This window comes from Neofelis nebulosa, chromosome 1 (genome assembly GCF_028018385.1).
Source record: "Neofelis nebulosa isolate mNeoNeb1 chromosome 1, mNeoNeb1.pri, whole genome shotgun sequence".
Taxonomy (NCBI): Eukaryota; Metazoa; Chordata; class Mammalia; order Carnivora; family Felidae; genus Neofelis; species Neofelis nebulosa.
Window position 1 is genome coordinate 224,689,020 of NC_080782.1, and position 24,707 is coordinate 224,713,726.

Consider the following 24,707-nt stretch of genomic DNA (forward strand, 5'->3'; position numbering starts at 1 on the left):
GTTGCACTTATTAAACCAGGGCGTGTTTGCTGAGGAGGCTGTAAGCACCTACTGCTGTACAAAAGCATGTGTATTTTCCCTTTCACAAACATTACTTCGTTGCCATAGGACGACTGGGAGTGGGATTGTAGGACCCCTGACAACATGGACTCCTCTGGCAGTCCATCCTGTTTATGCTCCTGCAATGACTTCCCTCCGGATCCGTGTTCCAGGACCCCTGAAGGTTCATGTATGCCCTGACCACAATGCAGGATGGCTTGTTCTGATCGTCACGAAAGTGGCGCACAGAAGGAGACACTTTAGCTAAGCAGTAGAGCTGACAGGCCCACAGAAGGTGCCACTCTACGTAACTGTTCCAGCCGGGTTTTAAGCATGGAGACAGAGACTGGAGGATACAATTTTTGTATCCCTGGCGCGGGTCTGAGAGGCTCCCGAGCTGGCTCTCAACTGCCAGTTCTTGCCGTCTTTCTCTGCTTTTTTTCCTGAAAGCATCATATGGTAGCATCTTGCTAATGAAGTTTGGGATCTTATATTCTGTTGCTGCTTTTTCTTGATGAAATGTTAAGTGTAACATTGTGTAACTTTGCCTGCACTTGAGGCCAATTCTGGAAGAACTAACAGCCAAACAGCACGCATCACCATCTCTCAGACATTACTGCTGTTTGTATATTACTGTTAATATTGTCAATTATGTACTAAAGTTTCATGGGACAGGCTGGGTAGCCAGGGATTAAGTGACAGAGAACAGTTTAACAAAATACAACAGTGAAAAGAGTGACTCAAGAACCTTTAACCCATTATGCTAAGTGAAAACCAGCTGCAAAAGGTCACATATATGGTATGATTCCATATGAAATATCCATAATAGATAAATTCATAGAGAAATGAGACAGATTGGTGGTTGCCAGGGGTTAGGGGTAGGGGGGAATAGGGAGAGATCACTGAGCTGTTCCCTTTAAAATGGTAATTTTATGTTATGTAAACTAAAGTGTGTGTGTGTATGTGTGTGGGGCATGGTTAAAAATAGTGACCCAAACAAAACCCTGAAGAGCTCAAGAGGCTGAGATGGCAGGTTGGAAATTCTGCAAAACTGCTAGGTTTTCCAACATGGCACTTTCCCCACAGTCTCCAGACTTACCCACTCCAAGAGTGGTATCTCTTTAAAGACACTTTTCTAAAAATATCGTCATCCTACAATTGTTGCGGGAAAGGCAGACCATTCTCTAAAAAGATCCAAGAGAAGAAGTCCTTTCAGAACAATTTTTCAACAGCACAGCTGACCATTTAACTGCAGCCACCTGGAGTATCTCTGACCACCCTCCTGTGAAACAAGGAGAGCCCCTATGGGAGAACGGGATAGGACCATCCAAAGGATAGAAGGAAGACAAAGGCAGGCCTAGGACACAAAGTCCAAGGAGGAAGGTGGCTAAAGAAAGAGGTAATAGTCCAGCGTTGGGCACTGATGAGGTCTAGTAGGATTGAGACTGAAAGGAACCATTGGATTCAGAAGCTAGGAAGTTCTGGCAAAAGCATTCTGCAGACAAGTACAAAATATTGCTGAGAGAAATTAAAGAAACCCTAAATAAATGGAGACAGATAAGATGTTTTCGCATCACAAGACCCTATGTTGCTGAGATGTCCATTGTCTCCAAGTTGATCTATCCAATCCCATCCCAATAAAAACCCTAGAAGATTTTTCTATAGAAATCGACAGATTGTGAAAGTTAAATGGAAATGCAAAGGATCTAGAGAGGCAAAACAATTTTGAAACAGAACAAAGTCAGAGGACTAACACTACCTGATTTCAAAATGTATTATAAAGCCACAGTAACCAAGACGGTGTAGCTGGCATTGGTGTAAAGACAAAGAAATCAATGGAATTCAATAGAGATGCCAGAGATATACTTAGACCTCTATGGTCACTTGATTTTCTACAGAGTTTCCAAGACAACTCAGTGGAGGAGAAGGATAATCTTTCCAGCTAATACAGGTAGGTACAGGGACAACTGGATATCCACAGAGAAAGTGTCAACCATGATCCTTAACGCACCTCTTGTACAAACAAACCTCAGAATGGAATGTAGATGTAAATGTAAGAACTCAAACAATAAAACCTCTAGAAGAAAACATAGCGGGGGTCGGGGGGGCACCTGAGTGGCACCTGAGTGGCTCAGTGGGTTGAGCGTCCGACTTCAACTCAGGTCATGATCTCACAGCTGATGAGTTCGAGCCCTGCATCGGGCTCTGTGCTGACAGCTCAGAGCCTGGAGCCTGCTTCGGGTTCTGTGTCTCCCTCTCTCTCTGCCCCTAACCCACTCACATTCTGTCTCTGTCTCTCTCAAAAATAAATAAACATTAAAAAAAAAAAAAAAGAAGAAGAAGGAAACATAGGAGAAAAATCTTAGTGATTTGTGTTAGGCAAAGTTTTCTTTCTCTTTTATTTCAAATATAATTTATTGTCAAATTGGCTTCCATACAACACCCAGTGCTCATCCCAACAAGTGCCCTCCTCAATGCCCATCACCCACTTCCCCTTCCCCGTCAACTCTCTGTATTTTGAGTTCTCTGTATTTAAGAGTCTCTTATGGTTTGCCTGCCTCCCTGTTTGTAACTTTCCCCCCTTCCCTTCCCCCATGGTCTTCTGTTAAGTTTCTTAAGATCCACATATGAGTGAAAACATATGGTACCTTTTTCTGACTTATTTCACTTAGCATAATACCCTCCAGTTCCAGCCATGTTGCCACAGATGGCCAGATTTCATTCTTTCTCATTGTCAAGTAGTATTCCATTGTATATATAAACTACATCTTCTTTATGCATTCATCCATTGATGGGCATTTAGGCTCTTTCCATAATTTGGCTATTGTTGAGAGTGCTGCTATCAACATTGGGGTACAAGTGCCTCTATGCATCAGCACTCCTCTACCCCTTGGGTAAAGTCCTAGCAGTGCTATTGCTGGGTCATAGGGTAGTTCTATTTTTAATTTTTTGAGGAACCTCCACACTGTTTTCCAGAGCAGCTGCACCAGTTTGCATTCCCACCAACAGTGCAAGAGGGTTCCTGTTTCTTCACATCCTCGCCAGCATCTATAGTCTCCTGATCTGTTCAGTTCAGCCACTTGACTGGTATGAGGTGGTATCTCAGTGTGGCTTTGATTTGTATTTCCCTGATGATGAGTGAAGTTGAGCATTGTTTCATGTGTCTGTTGGCCATCTGGATGTCTTCTTTGGAAAAGTGGCTGTTCATGTCTTCTGTCCATTTCTTCACTGGATTATTTATTTTTTGGGTGTAGAGTTTGGCGAGTTCTTTATAGATTTTGGATACTAGCCCTTTATCCAATAGGTCATTTGCAAATATCTTTTCCCATTCTGTTGGTTGCCTTTTAGTTTTGTTGATTGTTTCCTTCACAATGCAGAAGCTTTTTATCTTGATGATGTCACAATAGTTCATTTTTGGTTTTGATTCCCTTGCCTTTGGAGATGTGTTGAGCAAGAAATTGCTGTGGCTGAGGTCAAAGAGGTTGTTGCCAGCTTTCTCCTCTAGGATTTTGATGGTTTCTTGTCTCACATTCAGGTCTTTCATCCATTTTGAGTTTATTTTTGTGTGTGGTGTAAGAAAGTGGTCTAGTTTCATTCTTCTGCATGTTGCTGTCCAGTTCTCCCAGCAACATTTATTAAACAGACTGTGTTTTTTCCATTGGATACTCTTTCCTGCTTTGTCAAAGATTAGATAGGCAAAGTTTTCTTAAATAGGAGACAACACAAACTATAAAAGAAACAGTACACTGGATTTCATCAAAATGAAAACTTTTGCTCTTCAAAAGACACTTTAGAAAACTAAAAGACAAACTAGAGAGTAGGAGAAAATATTTACAAAGCATATTAATAACTTATACCAAGATATGTAAGCCTTCTGACAACTCAATTTTTTCAATGTGCAAAAAAAAAAAAAAATTGCACTTCACCAAAGAACATATAGGGACAAAAATAAGCACATGGAAAGATACCTAACATTCTTAGTCATCAGGAAAATGCAATTACTATCAATGAAATACCACTCACTATGCATCCACTAAAATGGCTAATACTTAAAAGATAGACAATACTAAAGTTTGGCAAGGAACTTGAACTCTTATATACCACTGGTACTGATACAAAATGATACAGCTACTTAAGAAAACAGTTTGACAGTTTCTTATAAAGTTAACCATGTACTCACCATATGACCCCGCAATTACTCTTCTAAGTATTTACCCAGGAGACATGAAAGCATGTACGCACATGTTTGTACTATCTTTATTCACAATAGCCCTAAGCAGCAAATTACCGAAATCTCCATCAGCCAATGAGTGGATAAAAAAATTGTGACATAGCCATACAGTTGACCATTACTTAGCAATAAGAAGGAACAAAATACTGAATAAGGCAACATGGATAAAATGAAAAAACTCAGTTTTTTCCTTCCTGTACAGGGAAACATTCAGCTCTCCCTGATTTTGTTTATTTCCAGCATGTCTTAGCTGTTACATAGAATGTTTCATTTCTGACATCTCTGGTCACCAAAGGTGTGGAGGTTCTTTCTCCACAACAAGCAACTTGTGACACCAACTGGGTACCCTACAATTTAATTCAAGTCTAACATGACCTGGAGAGAGTGTTAGCTCCCACAGGCCAAGGACTCAGTCCTACAAGACTCCTGCCCTTCAACTTTAGTTGACAGTGGAAACCTAGGTTATCACTTGTGCTTCTGACTGAACCCCTCTTTGGGGTTTGCTAAAATTTGCTGAACCCTTCTTTGGGGTTTGCTAAAATTTGCTAGAGCAGCTCATAGACCTCAGAGAAGTATTTTCATATGTTTATTAATTTTTTAAAGATAAAGGATACAGATGAACAGCCAGATGAAGAGATACATAGAGCAAGGTCTGGAAGGGTCCCGAGTGTAGGAGCTTCTTCTGCTCCCTGTGGAGTTGGGGTGTGCTACCCTCCTGGTGTGGATGAGTTCACCAACCTGGAAGCTCTCCAAACCCCAAACTATTGGGATTTTATGAAGACTTTCTCATGTAAGCATGATCGATTATTAACTCTGTTTCCACTCTCTCTCCATTCTCTGGAGAAGTGGGAGGCCACGGAAGGACCTGAAGATTCCAAGCTTCTTATCAGGGCTTGATCTTCCTGGCGACCAGCCCCCATCCAGAATCCCACCAAGAATTTCCTCAAGAGAGTGAAAGGTGCTCCTAGTGCCCTTAACACTTAGGAAATTACATGGGTTTTAGAAGCTCTATGCCAGGAACCAGGGGCAGAGACCAATACCTATTTTCTATTATCTCACCACGAGTGAGACTCAAAAACATGCCATTACATTTAAGAAGCCAGATACAAAGGACTACATACCTTGTGATTTCATTTACATGAAATTCTAGAAAAGACATAGATTGTACATAAGTGAAATCATATGGTATTTGTCTTTATCTGACTTGTCTCACTTAGCATAATGCCTTCTATATCCATCCATGTTGTCACAAATGGCAAGATTTCATGCCACCTCTTCTTTGTTAATCTATCAGTGGACACTTGGGTTGTCTCCATACTTTGGCTGTTATGATTAATGCTACAATAAATATAGAGGTGCATATATCTTTTTGAATTAGTGTTTTCATTTCCTTTGGGCAAACACCCAGTAGTAGAATTACTAGATTGGATAGTAGTGCTATTTTTGTTTTTTTGAGGAAACTCCATAATGTTTTCCATGATGACTACACCAATTTACATTCCCACCAACAGCGCACAAGGTTTCCTTTTTCTCCACATCCTCACCAACGTTTGTTTCTTGTCTTTTTGATTCTAGCCATTCTGACAGGTATAAGGTGATATCTCATTGTGGTTTTGATTTGCATTTCCCTGATAATTAGTAATGAGCAAGTTTTCATGGGTCTGTTGGCCATCTGTATGTATTCTTTAGAAAAATGTCTATTCAGGTCCTCTGTCCATTTTTAATGGGACTGTTTTTTGGGGTGTGTGTGTGTGTGTGTGTGTGTAAAGGTATATAAGTTCTTTATATAATCCTTTATCAGATACCACTTACAAATATCTTCTCTCATTTAGTAGGTTGCCTTTTTGTATTGTTGATGGTTTCCTTTACTATGCAATAACGTTTTATTTTGGTATAGTCCCAATTGTTTATTTTTGCTTTTATTTTCTTTACCTGAAGAGACATATCTAGAAAAATGTTGCTATGCCCAATATGAAAGAAATTATTCTCTATGTTTTCTTCTAGGAGTTTTATTGTTTCAGGTCTCACATCTAGGCCTTTATTCCATTTTGATTTTATTTTTGGGTATGGTGTAAGAATGTGGTCCAGTTTCATTGTTTTGCATGTAGCTATCCAGTTTTCCCAGCACCATTTATTGAAGAGACTGTCTTCCCATTCTTGCCTCCTTTTTCATAGATTAATTGACCATATAATCATGGGTTTATTTCTGGGCTCTGTATTATTTTCTATTTGTCTATGTGTCTATTTTTGTGCCAATACCATATTATTTTGATTACTACAGCTTTGTAATATATCTTGAAATGTGAGTTTGTGATACCTCCAGCTTTGTTGTTCTTTCTCAAGATTGCTTTGACTAGTCAAGGTCTTTTGTGGTTCCACACAAAATTTAGCATTATTTGTTCTAGTTATGTAAAAAATGCTATTGGTATTTTGATAGAGATTGCATTCAATCTGCATAATGCTTTGGGTAGTATGGATATTCTTTTTTTTTAATTTAAATTCATGTTAACATATAGTGTAATATTGGTTTCAGGAGTAGAATTTAATGATTCATCATTTACATATAACATCAAGTGCTCATCCCATTTGGTGCCCTCTTTAATGCCCATCGCCTATTTAGACCACCCCTCACCCACTGCCTCTCCAGAAACCCTGTTTGTTCTCTGTATTTAAGAGTCTCTTATGGTTTGTCTCCCTCTCTGTTTTTGTATTATTTTTGCTTCCCTTCCCTTATGTCCATCTGTTTTGTTTCTTAAATACCAAATTTGAGTATTTTGCTTAGCATAACATACTCTAGTTCCATCCATGTTGTTGCAAATGGCAAGATTTCATTCTTTTTGATGGCCAAGTAATATTCCATTGTGTGTGTATGTGTGTGTGTGTGTGTGTGTGTGTGTGTGTGTGTGTGTATGTATACCACATCTTTATCCATTCATCAGTCGATGGACATTTGGGTCCTTTCCATAATTTGGCTATTGTTGATAGTGCTGCTATAAACATTGGGATGTATGTGCCCCTTCGAATCAGCATTTTTGTATCCTTTGGATAAATACCCAGTAGTGCCATTGCTGGATGGTAGGGTAGCTCTGTTTCTAATTTTTTGAGTAACCTCCATATTGTTTTCCAGAGTGGCTGCACCAGTTTGCAGAACCACCAACAGTGTAAGAGGGTTCCCCTTTCTCTGCATCCTCAGCAAAATTATTGTTTCTTGAGTTAATTTTAGCTTTCTGACAGGTGTGAGGTGGTAGCTCATTGTGGTTTTGATTTGTATTTCCCTGATGATGAGTGATGTGGAGCATCTTTTCATGTGTCTGTTAGCCATCTGGATGTCTTCTTTGGAAAAATGTCTATTCATGTCTTCTGCCCATTTCTTAATTATATTGCTTGTTTTTTTGGGCATTGAGTTTGATAAGTTCTCTATAATTCTGTAGAATCTATAGATTCTCGATACTAACTGTTTACCAGATGTGTCATGTACAAATATCTTCTCCCAGTTGCCTTTTAGTTTTGTTGATTGTTTCCTTTACTGAGCAGAAGCTTTATATCTTGATGAGATCCCAATTGTTCATGTTTGCTTTTGTTTTCCCTGCCTCCAGAGACATGTTTAGTAGAAAGTTGCTGTGGCCAAGTTCAAAAAGGTTGCTGCCTGTGTTCTCCTCTAGGATTTTGATGGTTTCATGTCTTACATTTAGGTTTTTCACACATTTTGAATTTATTTCTGTGTATAGTATAAGAAAGTGGTCTATTTTCATTCTTTTGCATGTTGCTGTCCAGTTTTCCCAGCACCATTTGTTGAAGAGACTGTCTTTTTTCCATTGGATATTCTTTCCTGCTTTGTCAACGATTAGTTGGTTGTACATTTGTGGGTCCATTTCTGAGTTCTCTATTCTGTTCCATTGATCTGTGTGTCTATTTTTGTGCCAGTACCATATTGTCTTGATGATTACAGCTTTGTAATGTACCTTGAAGTCCAGAACTGTGATGCCTCCAGCTTTGGTTTTCTTTTTCAACATTACTTTGGCTATTTGGGGTCTTTTCTGGTTCCATACAAATTTTAGAATTGTTTTTTCTAGTTCTGTGAAGAATGTTGTGCTATTTTGATAGGGATTGCATTGAACGGGTAGATTGCTTTGGGTAGTGGTAGTATAGATATTCTAACAAGATTAATTCTTCCAATCCATGAGCATGGAATGTCTTTCCATTTGTTTGTGTTGTCCTCAATTTCTCTCGTCAATGTTTTAATAGTTTTCAGAGTATAGGGCTTTCGCCTCCCTAGTTAAGTTTATTCCTAGGTATTGTACTCTTTTTGGTGCAATTATAAATGGAATTGTTTTTTAAATTTCTCTTTCTGCTACTTCATTATAAGTGTATAGAAATGCAACCGATTGCTGTGCTTTAATTTTGTAATCTGCAGCTTTACAGAATTCATTTATTCTAGTAGTTTTTGGTTGGAGCCTTTAGGCCTTTCTATATATAGTATCATGTCATCTGTAAATTGTTTTTAATCCCCCAAACTACTCAAGTAAAACTTTTACCTGAGAATACTTTGTTCCATTAGTCTCACTTTATAGCTATCAAGATGAGCAATTTCTAATGTCATTTTTCATGATCTCTTCTCTTAGAAAAAGAGAATTAGTGATGATGAGACTCCCCCACCCCGCTTTTTTTAAAGTAGGCTCCACACCCAATGTGGGACGTGAACTAATGACTCTGAGATCAAGACCTAAAATCAAGAATTGGATGCTCTACCAACTGAGACACGTAGGTGCCCGGAGACTCCTTTCTTTATGAATGAGAATGGCCATGCTCCCTGGAGGCAAAAACACATCACGCTTGTTCAGCATCACTATTTATTAGGGAAGTGCAAATCAAAACTACAATGAGATATCACCTCACACTGCTTAGATTGACTATCATTGAAAAAAAAAAAACCCAAGTATTGGCAAAAATGTGGAGAAAAGGAAACCCTTGTACACTGTTGGTGGGAATGTAAATTGGTTCAGAAATATGTTTACTTCTCAAAACTTTAAGAATAGTACTACCATGGGGTACCTAGGTGGCTCAGTCGGGTAAGCATCTGACTTCGCCTCAGGTCATGATCTCACAGTCCCTGAGCTCGAGCCCCGCGTCGGGCTCTGTGCTGACAGCTCGGAGCCTGGAGCCTGCTTCCGATTCTGTGTCTCCCTCTCTCTGACCCTCCCCCATTCATCCTCTGTCTCTCTCTGTCTCAAAAATAAATAAATATTAAAAAAAAAAAAAAAAAAGAATAGTACTACCATATGACCCAGTTACTCTGCTTCTGGGTATTTATCCAGAGTATGAAAACACTAATCCAAAAATATATATCACCCCTATGTTTATTGCAGCATCATTTACGATAGTCAAGATATGGAAGCAACCTAAGTGTCCATCGATGGCTGAATGGATAAAGAGGTGGTGGTGTGCATACACACACACACACACACACACACACACTCACTCACACATTGACAGTGGAATATTAGTCATAAAAAGGTTTGCAATCTTGCCATCTGCAACAACATGGATGGATTTGAGGGTGTTAGGTTTAGTGAAATAAGTCAGAGGGAGAAAGATAAGACAACATATGATTTCACTCCTATGTGGAATCTAAAAATAAAAGAAAACAAAACAAATGAGCAAACAAAAGAAAAACTTATAGACACAAAGAGCTGATGGGTGGTTACCAGAGGGGAGGGGGTAGGGGTGGATCAAATGGGCAAAGGAGGTCAAATGTATGGTGATGGATGATAGCTAGACTTTCAGAGGCGATCACTTTATAATGAATAAAGAGGTCAGATTATACATACCAATTTCACCTCAATCAAAAAACAAACACATCCTGCTTTTCGTTAAGAACTAGAGTTCCAAATAATATAGCAACTATGATGATCTATATAGTCTTTTTTTTAAAAATGTTTATTTTTGAGAGAGAGAGAGACAGACGGGGGGGGGGCGGTGGGTAGGGGCAGAAACAGAGGGAGAGAGAATCCCTAGCAGGTTCCACACTGCCAGCGCAGAGCAGGGTCTGAACTCATGAACCATGAGATCATGATCTGAGCCGCAAGACGCCTAACCGACCGAGCCACCCAAGTGCTCCAATGATAATCTATATAGTCTTATAACAACAAAAATCTTCCCATTACGTACTTCAAGAAAATCATAATGTAGAATAATTTTAAGCAGTGATAGCAATACATGTACCAGTTGTTTTAAACATTCTACCACTATTACAGAGGAATATTGTAATTAAAAAATTATATTTTAGAAGGGGAACATAATGCCCACAGAAAAACAAAACTCAAAAATTAAGTTCTTCTACTATCTCTAGCTTTCTTCTCATATTTTTGACCTGGTTTTGGTCTCAAGTTTCTTGAGCTATGAAGATACTTAACTCAAAACATGTATAACCTGTGGTGTGTGTGGGGGTGGGGGGTGGGGAGTGTAGCTTTGGTCATGAGATTGCATTCTAGGGCTTTCTCTCCCACAGCTCACAAGACACAGGGGTCCTGTACCATTTTCCATACGTGGAGTGGAACCCTCAGATCACAGAACTCAACCATGTACACTTTTATTATCTCTCTTCTTTTTAGGGAGCCGTGTTGAACAATTTTAATCTTGATTGTTGCATCCTGAGGAAAAGAGGGTCTTTTTCCTGTCCCTGCTGGCTTCTCAGCTTTCCTTCTCCCTGGCTCTCATGTTTGAGCACTTCTCCCAAGTCAGCCCTGGGAATACTGACAGCTCTGTGCATTGGATTTCAACAACTTTCTGCTTTCAGCTAGTTGCTATGATGGTTAATTTTATATCAACTTGGCTGGGCCACAGGGTGCCCAGATATTTGGTCAAATATTATTTTTTTTAATGTTTTTATTTATTTTTGAGACAGAGAGAGACAGAGCATGAGCAGGGGAGGGGCAGAGAGAGAGGGAGACACAGGATCTGAAGCAGGCTCCAGGCTCTGAGCTGTCAGCACAGAGCCTGATGTGGGGCTCAAACTCACGGACCACGAGATCACGACCTGAGCAGAAGTTGGATGCTTAACCAACTGAGCCACCCAGGTACCCCTGGTTAAATATTATTCTGAGTGTTTCTGTGATGGTGTTTTTGGGTGAGATTGACAGTTAAATTGGCAGACTCTGAGTAAAGCAGATTGCCCTTCATAATGTGGCGGGCCTCGTGTAATCAGCTGAAGGCCTGGACACAATAAAAGTCTGACTCTCCCCATTCCCAGCAAGAAAAATTCTGCAACAGATGGCCTTCAGATTCAAACTGGAACATCTGCTCTTTTTAGTTCTCCAGACTGATGGCCATGATGGCCTTTGGACTTGTACTGTACCATTAGCTCTCCTGAGTCTCCAGCCTGCCTGCCCTTACTGTAGATTTTGGACATGCCAGCGTCCATAACCGTATGCATTAATTCTTTATTCCATCTCTTTCTCTGGAGAACTCTGACTAATACAGATGCCCTGTTCTCATTCTTGAACGAACTACCAGGCAGGTACTCTGGCCTACTCCATTCTTATCTCTTAACATGTCTGAGACACATGACATTTTTCCTTGCTCCAGCCTAGAAAGAGAAAACCCTTGTACAGGCGTCTATCCCAGCAGCTGTCATGTGTCAGGCACATTTGTTTACTGTGAAGTGTATGCCCCTCAAGGGTAGGGTAGAATGCATACCTTGTTTTCATGTCCATACTACCCAGCATTTTGATCATTGCAAAATCCAGGAGAAACTGCACAATTCCACATCAGACTAGGACACTTAGCTTACATGATGCCACTTTTAATAGGAGAAAAGGCAGAAAGTTATAAATAATCTAACGGTAAAAAATCAGGAAATGACAGTAAATGGTTACAGGTAATGATGGCATATTACCATGATTAAAATGTCAAATAGGGGTGCCTGGGTGGCTCAGTCATTTGAGCATCCAACTCTTGATTTTGGCTCAGGTCATGATCCCAGGATTGCTCCACACTCAGTGTGGATTCTTTCTCTCTCCCTCTGCCCCCCTCCCTTGCTTGCATGCTCTTTCTCTCTAAAATGAAAATAAAAAATAAAATGTCAATGTTTAGTGCTTTGGGATACAGTCATGATATAAAATGAAAAGTATGAAAAGACAGAAGAAAAGAGTCATAAATAGACCAGAACATATACAGAATTTTAGAACATGATATCGGTGGTGACTTAATTCAGTGGAGAAAAGATGGTTTCTGTATGTTGGAAAGAGTCTTACCTTTCTTATAAAAACTCTGCTACAGATCAGTGACTCCATGATTAGGAGAAATGCAGAGCCATGGGAAAAGAGAGGGAGTCTTTCCTCCATCCCTTGGTCACATGGGCTGGCATGCAGCTTTGGGACTTGAAGGACAGACCAGGGTAAGGCAAGTAAGTGCCCTCACATGCATGGCCTGACTTCACTCTCCTTGCCGTAGTCCTGGACTGTTGATTTTGCCTTTAAAATGAATATTTTGCTTATCATAGATTTTTTTGAATTCATCTTGTTAAAAAAAAAAACACATTGCTTTACTACACCAAAATAAAAAGCTTTTGGACAGCAAAGGATAGCATCAACAACATAAAACAACCTACTGAATGGGAGAAGTTATTTGCAAATGATACATCTGATAAGGGATTAATATCCAAAATATATAAAGAACTTATACAACTGAACCCCCTCAAAAACAAATAACCCAACTAAAATGGGCAGGGGACCCAAATAGACATTTTTCCAAAGAAGATATACAGATGGCCAACACACACATGAAAAGACATTCAACATCACTAACCATTGGGAAAATGCAAACTAAAACCACAATGAGATGTCACCTTACACCTTTCAGAATGGCTACATTCAAAATGACAAGAAATAACATGTGTTGGTGAGGATGTGGAGAAAAAGGAACCCTCATGCACTTTGGTGGGAGTGCAAATTCATGCAGCCACTGTGGAAAACAGTATGGAGGTTCATCAAAAAACTAAAAATAGAACTACCTTATGACCCAATAACTCCACTACTGGGTATTTACCCAAAGAAAGTGAAAACGCTAATTCAAAAAGATATCTGCATCTCTATGTCTATTGCAGTATTAATTATAATAGCCAAGGTATGGAGGCAGCCCAACTGTCCATCGATAGACCAATGGATAAAGAGGTAGTATATATATACAAGGAGTATACACAAGGAGTATTACTCAGCCATAAAAAGGATGAGATCTTACCATTTGTGGCAACATGGGTGGATATAGAAGGCATGATGATAAGTGACATAAGTCAGACAGAGAAAGACAAATATCACATGACTTCACCCATATGTGGAATCTAGAAAACAAAATAAGTGAATACACAAAAAGCAGAAAGGGACCCATAAATACAGAGAACAAGATGGTGGTTGCCAGAGGGGAAGGGGATGGAGGGGAAGGGCAAAATGGGTGACGGGAGTGGGAGACACAGGCTTCCAGTTATGGAATGAATAGGTCATGGGGATACCAGGTTCAGCATGGGGAATATAGTCAATTAAGAAAAAAGAATTAAAAAAAAAACAAAACACCAAACCTATTTCTTTAACATATCATTTTTCTCGATTACTGAATTTTTTTGGCACCTCAAGTTTTGCACCTGTGAGGAGTGTCTCCCTCCCCTCGCCTGAGTGCCAGGCCTGCCCAGCTTGGGAGAAATCAGCGGCTTCTCTTGCCAGCAGCACTGGAAAGGAGTTGAACAGTGCCTGACACATAGCGGGTATTTAATGAGTAGTTTTTGAATACTGGTTTAATGAGTGAGTAGGTTGAAGTCAGAGAAGCCTGTCTTTAAATAGCTCCAAAGAGATGTTCTCAACTTACTGACCTACTTGCCTATGGTTCCCTGGGAAAAACCACCTGTCAGTCCTTGCCATGTGAGATCCTAGTAGGGTGCCTTGCATAGGTACCGGGAGATCTCACAGATATAGAAAAGCAAAAGCGATTATAAGACGCTTAAGGAAACAGCAGCTTTAAGAAGGAACAAGATGAATTAGAATAGGAGGCTACTGTGGAGTTTGAATTCAGGGATGTCATAGAAGAAAATGTTATTAAAAATGCGGTAAGAATTCTGTGTAGATATAATCAGAACATTCTAGTGTTTCTGGAACTAAAAAATATTTGAGAACTTCAAAAAGTCCCAATTAAAAAATTCAACAGAAGAATTGGAAAAATGAGTGGTCACTATTAACACAAATTTAGCCCCAAAATATATAGAAATGAACATGATGAGGGTGAAAGGTAGGGGTCATGGGAAACAGTTACAATGGACCTAAAACACACAAGTAATCAAAGGTCCTAAAGGGGCAAAAAAGAACACATAGACCAGAAGTAATAATCAAAGAAATAACAGAGGAACACTTTCCTGAAGGGGACAGAAACTTGAGCCTTCAAATTTAAAAGGACCATCATCTCACAGGCAGGACAATGGAGAAGGATACAGGCCCACAATCTCTAACCTGGTGAAATTTCTGGACCTCAGGGGTAATGAGAAACTCTTAAACAGGTTCCAGGCAGAACGGATCACTTACAGAGAACGAAGTAATCTAGTACTGGGCTTGCTTATGCTTCGTTGCCTCTTTCAAGCCGTGGCGTGGCAAAACCACATGCCAAATCAAATCCACGTCTTTCCTACTCTCCCATTAGGTTTTGCCCCTGAATGGGGCTGGAGTATTGCTCCTCTGGCATCACTTTAACTGCGTGTTAGCAAACTTCGAGCAGGCCAGGCAATCATAGTATCCTTAGGTATGCGCTCATACCTCCTCACGCCTCCCCCCCCTCTTCCAGTCTTGCTTCCTCCTCCGAGAAAATCAGTCCAGGGAATTTTTGCAGACTCCCACCGCAAAATCTCTCCGCCTCACATACCCTGCTCTCCTCTGATGATAGAAACGTCTCTGACCCTCTCTTGTGCCTTCTCATCTTCTCAAGGACGTCACCCAAGCACATCCCCCTCTCTCACCACCAACCAGTGCTTTGCCTTCAATCACTGCTCTCGGCATTCAGACATACGATTATTTTTTTCTACCTGGAAAACAAATGAACAAACAATCCAAACTTCTCAGCCTCACTCTGCCTTCCTGTTACCAACCCATTTCTTTGCTCTCCTTTGCAGCAAAGTCCTCAAAGGAGTGGTCTCTATTCCCTATCTACAATTCCTCTCCTCTTTTTCTCATTTAAGACCACTCCATTAGGACTTGTTCTTCCGCCCCTCCATTGCACTCACTCTTGTCAAGGCCACCAATAACTCCACCAGTAAGTCAACACAGTGAGGAATCCTCACTCCCATGGTCTTGACCCATGAGCAGATTTTTACACAGGCTCTTTCCTTCTCCTTAACAGTCTGTCTTTATTTGGCTTCCAGGACACCACGCTCTCCTGGTTGAATTCCTACCTCACCAGCGGCTCCTTCTCCATCTCCTTTTCTGCGCCTCTTCTTCTCCTGACCAGTTTAATTTGGTCTAAATTAATAATCCTATCCTCTTAAGTGGAGGCTGTCCAACTTCATATGGTGTTAGCCATTCTTCAGGACAAGGATTTTCTTTCGATTAAAAGGCATTGAGAAATAGCCTCATCAGTAAATGAAAAATAAAAGAATAAAATCACTATCAAGTAGCAAACATAACAAAAGTGATAACATCTAATGTAGACAGAGCTACTTAGCCTGGGAAAAAGACCAATTTGCTGGTGGCACTGCATCCTGGTTAAATAAGTCCCCAATATGTAGCAAGCTAAAATTTGTGCAAACTCTTTAAAGCAATAATTCTATTTTGGAAAGACCCGCTAAGAAAATAATCCTAAAAGCCAAAAAAATATATCAATTGTAGCACTACAAATAATGCAAAGTATATAAATAAAAGGAAAGGGGTAGCGACAGAAGCCCTGCAGGTGGGAGCCGCCAGGGTTTGTGGGTACCAACGCACAGATAAATTATGGAAGATGTACACATTAAAATATCGTCTAGAGTAAACTCATGATACTGAAAATGTTTAAATGAAAATGATTTTTTTTTTTTTAAAGCAGGCTCCACTCCAGTGTGGGACTTGAACTCACCACCCTGAGATCAAGACTCACATGGTCTACCAACGGAGCTAGCCAGGCACCCCTAAATGAAAATAGTTTTAATGGGGAAAAAGGAGGGGGGGGGGAACCAAGGTAGTACTTCCATACAGTGTGGAGAGAACAGTTCAGGCCACAAATCTTCATTTGGAAAGAAAAGTTCCAGTATTATTTACAGCCTTTTACGAACGTGGCAACATGCTGGGCAGTGACAAGAAAACGGCACAAATACAAGGGATAATGCACGATAAGTAAGTCCAAGCTGCGTCCTGGCCTCCCTTAAAGTCCCTTGCAAGCTCCGGGTTTGTGCCCGAACTGGACAAAGGATGGGGTGGACGACCCCGCCGGGCCACCGGCCGACTGACCGCCAGGGGGCGCTCCACGCACGACCCCAGGTTTCCCGGGCACGCTCCCTCCCTGCCCGCCTCCGCCCCGCCCGCCGCCAGGGGGCGCCGCAGGCTATTCAGCGCTGGGCTCGCGTCCCCTGAGCGCCGGCGCGGGCGAGCGGCGAAGGCCGGCCTGCCGGCGGCCATGGACCGCTTCGTGTGGACCAGCGGCCTCCTGGAGATCAACGAGACGCTGGTGATCCAGCAGCGCGGCGTGCGCATCTACGACGGCGAGGAGAAGGTAGAGGCGGCCTCGGGGACGGGTGCGCGGTCTGGCCAGCCTGAGGGGCCTCCGCCCGGGTGCCGGGTCCGCACGCCTCGGCGCTTGGGCGGCCGCGCTCAGGGAAGCGGCGGGGACGGCAGACGGCTTGGCCGGGTGCCTGCTCCTCGGGCCCGGATCCGGCGCGGTGACGGCGGGCCGCGCCGGGCCGGTGCCTCCTTTGTCCGGCTCGCTGGCCGGGGTGCCTCGCCGAGCCGGGTGCGGCCGGCGGGCGTGCGGTCTGCCCCAGCGAGCGGCGGGCAGTGCCCCGCAGGGGTTTCTGAGAAGCGTGTCCGGGTCTCACTGGTCGCCTTTCCGCGCCCCCCCCCCCCTTTTTTTTCTTCCTGGAATGACTTAAGGAAGGAGTCTTGAGCGTTTGTTTAGTGAAGTGATGTGGTAGGCCATGCCTTGTCACCCGGGCGCAAACCTTGGGAGAGGCGCTTGCGAATGGAGACAAGTGTTACTAGCCCGGCGTGAGCGTCTTGTGGAGACTTCCGTCCCACTGTTACCTCCCGGGGAACCGGCTCGGCTCAGCCCGGGCGGCGCCCCGCGGGAAGATCCGTACTCCAGACACGAGCGCTGGGGGACAGGCTGCTTTACTCAGGAGGCAGGCGGCCTGGGAAGACGGTGGACTCACATCCCGAAGCCTATCCTCCCCGTCCGGGCGAAGCCAGAAGGATTTAAAGGGGCGGGGGGGTGGGGGGGGGGACGAGTAGGGGAGAGGGAGGGGTGCTCCGTGCAGGAGAAGCAGGTGCCCTGGCTTTGTCCCAGGTGGACGTGACCCTGAACAGACTTGCTGGCCTCAGCCGCAGCTGTTTGCCAATGCAGTCAGGCCGTATCTTCTGGGGGAAGTTTGGTCCTGATCAGAAAAATGTTCAAAACCCGCTTATTCTAACCAGGATTTTTAGTCTCCAGAAGTTTTCACCTGCTCTCTCATCTTCTTTGTGGTGTTGCTGATGAAACTTCCTTCCGTACTTTTGCATTTGTTCCTTGACCCATAGCTTTTCCTGGTCGGTGCTTGCAGAAGCTCGAGGCTTCCTTCCTCCTAGGTCATGGAGGGCAGGGGTTACCCAGCTGTCTACAGGCGCAGCTGACATGACACCGGACCCAGGTGCTCTGCCTCCCTGAGGGCATTTTCCACGTACTGTTTCCTCTCTTATCAAGGCAGGGTCTTTTTCTTAAATAACTTGCTTGGTTTTACTCCATTTCCTGCCTCAGCACTTAGGTTAACTTGATCGCAATTGGGTTTGCATCTCTTGGTCGGAGTGACACGCTAAATGGTTTTTGAATGAAGGTTACACCCTTGGAACTGTTTTAAATAGGAAGCATAATCAACTTCAGCATTCAGAACTGAATGCTGACAATGATAGATTGGTCTTCAGAAACTCCCCTAAAGACAGTCCATGCTGGAAGTCACACTTTTGCAGAACACCACCCTCTGTTGTTGTATGTAACTCCAGTATGCAAATTAGGAGCATCTTGGCTGGCACATAATACAACCACGTCCGTTTAAGACCATAACAAGTCAAAACCATTAGGACCTGTATATGCAAAACCATTGCTCAATCAGTGAATTCTAGTGTTTCCTTTAAGGTTTTTGTTTTTGTTTTTGTTTTTGCCTATTTTAATGGACAAGTAGATATGGTTATCAGAGGATTAACAAAAAAAGTACTGGGAAGAATTTAGTTAAGATCCTTTGATCTCGTCGAGAATTCTTAACTGTTCTAAAGGCTGAGGGGTAGTGAGGGAGGAATGTAGGTGTCCTGAAATGGAAGCAGAGCTCTAAGACAAGCTTGCTCACCGCTGTGGTCCCTGAGCTGCATCTAATGAGTCACTTGCTGAGCTATCCCCAGTGTGACTGAGGGCTAGACTGATTCCTAGGGGGAAGTCCCATGTCCTGGCTTCCTCCATCTGCTGGAAAGCTTCCAGACCTCATGCAGTCTGAAGACTCTAGGAAGCTCCTTATCAGCCTCCAGATCTGGTCAAGTTCCCTTTCAGTGTCTTTCCCTGGCTCCCTGGGGCTAGGACACTCCAGTCCAGACTGCTTAGCCTTCATAGCTTTGCGTCCCAACACGTTCCTTAGGCAGGGCATGCACGTGGCTGTCTCATAGGCCAGGTGGACGCTCCTGGAGGGCAGAAAGTGTGCCTTACTCATCCTTCTATCTTTTGGCTCATCGTGGGTGTGAAATACGTGGAAAAAAAAAAAAGACCTGAATAATAGGAGTACCTACTATGTGCCAGGAGCTTTACGTACAATCTCATTTAATCCTATTACTGGGCATATGAGGTGAGTATTTTATGGATGAGAAAATAACTCTTAGAAAGTGACTTGCCCACAGAGTCGGTTATCAGGAGAGACAGGAGTTAAATCTCTGTTGATCAGACTCCCAAAGGCTCTGCTTAATTGACTGTGCTACAATGCTTTCACAAATGTAGCAGTCACCAGTGCCAGACTCTTTATGTAATGCTTAATATAGTGAATCCTCCCAAAGATGAGGACACTCAGTTGACAGTTGAGAAAACTGTGACCCATCTGAGGTGACACATTTAGAGTAGACTGGGCTCTTCCCACCGCCCAAGCGTCTCTTGTGAATAAATGAGCACCTGCTTGTTTCTACAGGCACAGTTTTCATGGGCCCGTTATGACCACACAGTATGTTTTCTTAAGTAGCGTAGACAGGTCATTTGTTTAAATTCACAAAAGCTTCTATAGCCTCAGCTAATTTAAATAATAATGAAAGCAGGTTAGTAGTGTATAAAGTGGCAAGTTGGCAGCATATACTGGGAGACTTAGAAAATGTTTATTTTCTTCCAGCTAGCTGTTTGACTTTTAGGGATTTACCCTTGGGAAGTAATCAGAGATGCATAAACATATAATGAATGAGGATGCTCATCTCAGCACTATTATATATATTATATATTATTACATATAGGGAAAATTGGAAGCAATCTCAGTGACCACCGTAGGGTTTTGTTAATTAAGATGGGATATGCGTTAATCAGCATGAGGAATTACTAATGAGAGGTTGCTAACTGAAAAAAGCTACTTATAAAACTACAAATATAATGGCTTCATTTTATTTAAAGATTATTTACACCTGCACACACATACACACACACACACACACACACACACACACACACACCCTGGCTGGTATGATTATGAGTGATTTCATTTTCTTTTTTAGACTTCCATTTTTTTTTCAAATTTTCTACACTGTATTACTTTTATAAAAGAAAAATGTTGACTAAAAACAAAACAAAACAGGGTAAGAGCTTGTCCAGCAAAAGCCTAAGTTACATCAACTTTGAAGTAGTTAAAATTGTTCTAGCTCTGAGTGGCTGGAGCAAACCAGCCTAAACTTGTCTATCAGGTTTAGCTCATAATCCCTTGGAATCCCTGAAGGGAACTATTACACAATATCTTCACTTGGAGCATCAGCATTACATGCGCACATTGTTAATTGACACAGTAATGGAATATACTCTGCCTTCAGCTTTAACTTACATCCTTATGCTTGAATTTCAGTGCGAGAAAGTGCATCTGCTTAATCAGAACTGTTGTGCTGTAACGTAGCACCAGGTACTCAAGTTGATAAAGTACTTGCTTTTGGAAAAGGGAAATCTTACTCATTGACAAAAAAGAAGTTTTAAAAATCTCTTTTTTTATGTGTATTTATTTTTGAGTGAGCGAGCGAGAGAGAGGAGAGGCAGAGGGTCCGAAGTGGGCTCTGCCCTGACAGCAGCAAGCCCGATGCTCGAACTCAGTAATAGCTCATGCATGACCTGAGCCAAAATCATGAGTCAGATGCTTAACTGACTGAGCCACCCAGGTGCCCCTGTATTACAGTTTTTAAAAACATTTTTTACATTTATATTTTGGGTAGGTGATACAATCCCATGACAAAAATTCAAAAACCACGAAAAGTATAAAGTTAAAAGTCTCCCTTTCACCTTTGTCTCTTTGTCACTCAGTTCCTCCTCAGAGGCTAACCAGTGCATCATTCTGGAGAGCTGTGCATATGTATCATGCATAGGTATTTGTATAAATTGTGTTTCCTTTTTTAAGATGTAAATTTGTAATATGCTCTGCATACAGAGTGTTGCATCTCGCTTTTTTCACTTCATCTGTGTGGAGAATTTACCATATTTCATCAATTCTAAATGTCCATTCCCCACCCCCCCCCACACACACATTTTAACAACCAGAATCAGGATGCATTTCGTAATCAGTGGCATCTTAGATTTTATCAAATACTTTACTATGATAGAGCTTCCTGATTTCTTTGTAATCACTGAGTAGTAGTTCATTGTATGGATGTATATTTCTCTGTTGATGGGCATTTAACTTATTTCCTATATTTTGCTTTTCACAAACAGCAATGAATAACCTAGTAGTGTATGATTATGCACGTGTGGATTCATCTGTAGATAAATTGGATCAAAGGATATGTGTATTTGTATTTTTGAGAGATTAATCTATTGCCCTCAGTGGAGGTTGTCCCTCCCAACAAGGTGTGCAAGTGCTTATTTCGCTAACATTTTACTTGCACGGTGTTACCAAGCTTTTGGACCTCTGCCAATCTCCTGGATGGACTGCCCTCATGTTCTCTTAATTGGCTTTTTTCTTGTTATCTGCAAGGTTGGGCATCTATTAATGTGCTTAAGAGTCATTGTAGTTCCTTTTATGTGAACTTTCTGTTAATAGTCTTTGCCCATTTCTCTGATGGATTACAGGCTATTTTTTAAAAGTGATTTGTAAGAGTACTTTATACGTTACAGAAATTAGCCCTTTGTCTCTGATGTGAGTTTCAGTTATTTTCCCCAGTCTGCCGTCTTCGCCTTGGTGTTTTTTTGCTACAAGGAATTTGTGTGCATGTGTGTGTGGAGTTCACTTTATAAATCTTTGCCTCTAATGCTAATGGGCTTAGTGTTTTCCTTAGAAAGACCTTCTCTTACATTATGTAAAAAATTCTCGGGGCGCCTGGGTGGCTCAGTCGGTTGAGCATCTGACTTCGGCTTAGGTCATGATCTTGCAGTTCATGAGTTTGAGCCCTGTGTCGGGCTCTGTGCTGACAGCTCAGAGCCTGGAGCCTGTTTTGGATTCTGTGTCTCCCTCTCTCTGTGCCCCTCCCCTGCTCATGCTCTGTCTCTCTCTGTCTCTCAAAAATGAATAAACGTTAAAAAAAATTTTTTTTTAATTCTCTCATTTTTTCTAGTGCTTTTATAATTTTTCTTTTTTTTAACTCTAATATTTGATCTAGAATTTAATTTGGTTAAGTATATTAGGTATAAATCCAACATTATCATTATTATTTTTTTTTTTCTCTACTGGAGAACCCAGTTGTCCCAGTGTCATTGATTGAATCTCCAGCCACACTTATTTTTGTAGGTTTATGTCTATTTTCTTATTATTTAAAAATTATTTTAAAAAATTATGAGTGTTATATACAAATTCGATCTCATGGTAAAAAATTCAATCAGTAATGAAATGGATAGTTTAAAAAAGGGGGCCTTTGCTTCTCTTCTTCCCATTTCCTCACACTTTTTTGAGATAATCATTGTTAACAGATCACTGAGTGTTCCATTTATATCTTTTTATGCTATGTGTGTGTGTGTGGGGGTGTGTATGTGTGTATGTATGTGTGTGTAGACACATGCATATATCTCACATGAAGTTTGGGATATGGAGATTATCTCTATTTCTGTCTGATTACATTATATGTAATTGGCTGTAAATTGCTTCTTTCCCCACTAACTCTGTCGTATAGTTCTGTGATAGTCCATAGAGCTATACCTCATTCTTCCTAACCTCTGCTTGGATTCCACAGCATGAGTGTATCATACTTGATTTAACTACTACCCTATTGTTACTCATTTGGTTGTTTGCAATTTTTTCCTCATTTTTTTTCCTCATTTTATCAGGCATATACATATATATATATGTATATATACAGCTTATGAAGCGTATAGCATTGCTTCTCTTTAATTTGTGGTAAGCCTAATTCTCAAATGTTTATTTATATGATTAACTTTTTTGTGTGTAATTTATGAGGAAGAAAATCTGGACTGCATTAAGTGATACATCATTAATATTTTGTGATGATCTTGTCTTTCTAGATAAAATTTGATGCTGGGACGCTCCTTCTTAGTACACACCGACTAATTTGGAGAGATCAGAAAAATCATGTAAGATAAAGGTTTTTTGTTTTTTTTTAATCTGTTGTAGGTTTTAAATCCCTGAAGTCTCTTTCTGTCTGTCTGTCTGTCTGTCTGTCTGTCAGAATTAAACAGATGCAATAAATTTCCATTTTCACGGGGTGCCTGGGTGGCTCAGTTGGTTAAGTGTCCGACTTTGGCTCAGGTCATGATCTCACGGCTCATGAGTTGCAGCCCTGCGTCAGGCTCTCTGCTGACATCTCAGAGCCTGGAGTCTGCTTCGGATTCTGTGTCTCCCACTCTCTCTGCCCCTCCCCTGCTTGCTCTCTCTCTCTTTTTCTCTAAAATAAATAATAAAACATTAAAATTTTTTTTTAAATTTCTATTTTCACGATGTCAAGAAGTGTCTCATATGATCTCTCTGAATGAGTGCAGGTAGAGGAGTTAGAGGCTGTCCTTCATTCAGCTCAGAAAAGTCTGTAGTTGCTAAACAGAGAGAGACTCATGGTCACTCCATTTTTAAACACCAGTCAACCTACTGCATACCTGAATGTTCGATGTGTAACGGCAGTGTTTTCTCCCACCTGTTGTCAGGGGTCCTCAAAACAACCTTCCTGACTGAGAATCTGGAGTATGGGTCTGCTGGGAAGTAGATACTTTAACCTAGATACTGAGAAGAATGGCCTCAAAGTCATTCAGCAAGAGGAGAAACCTCCCTGTTTTTTCATTTCTAGGAAGAGAAAACAAGTTCCATGTATAAAGCTATTTTTATTCCAAAGGGCTTTAACTTGAAAGTGTGTGTGTGTATATGTGCAAATTTCAGTGTTGTCAGTAAAATAAGCAATCTGTTATTTTCATAATTGCTGCCCCCCCACCATGACATTTTAATTTTATAGGCAAACTATATACCATACTGAGGCTCTTTAAAGGCTACTAACTATTGCAAAATCTGACTCTTTTTAGACCCAAGAATCAATTTCCTTTCATGGGGATATTGACCTTGTTGGTAAGGCACACCCTAGAACTGTTAATGTTGTCTAATTCTTTTAATTTTTATTTATTTATTAAAAAACTTTCTTTAAATGTTTATTTTTAAGACAGAGAGGATGAGTGGGGAGGGACAGAGAGAGGGAGACACAGAACAGGTGTCTTACCCATACAGAATCACCCATATAGAACCACAGAATCACCCATATAGAACACTCCAGGTTTTGATTTACCTGTTCTGGGTTTTTTTTATCTTCCCTATAAGAATATATATAAAAAGTTTTCATATAAATAGTTCTTTTAAAAAGAGGTACCTACTGTAAAAACAAAGGTAGATATAGTTTCTTTAAAAAAAAACTTTTTTATGTTTATTTATTTTTGTTGTATATTTATGTTTATTTATTTTTTATGTATATTTATTTTTGACACAGAGAGAGACAGAGTGTGAGTAGGGGAAGGGCAGAGAGAGAGGGAGACACAGGATCTGAAGCAGGCTCCAGGCTCTGAGCCCTCAGCACAGAGCCCGATGCGGGGCTCGAACCCACAAGCTATGAGATCA

The 24,707-nt window shown here is 41.2% G+C and overlaps 1 protein-coding gene across 1 annotated transcript in view; it reads left to right on the plus strand.

Annotated features, from left to right (window-relative positions):
- Positions 1-16,825: 16,825 nt before the first annotated feature.
- Positions 16,826-24,707, plus strand: part of VPS36 (vacuolar protein sorting 36 homolog) — a 30,851-nt gene continuing 22,969 nt past the window's right edge. Inside the window, exons 1-2 of the mRNA XM_058686517.1 lie at positions 16,826-16,984; positions 23,123-23,191. Of these exons, the coding sequence (XP_058542500.1) occupies positions 16,889-16,984; positions 23,123-23,191 (165 nt within the window). The 5' untranslated portion in view covers positions 16,826-16,888. The remainder of the gene's footprint in view (positions 16,985-23,122; positions 23,192-24,707) is intronic.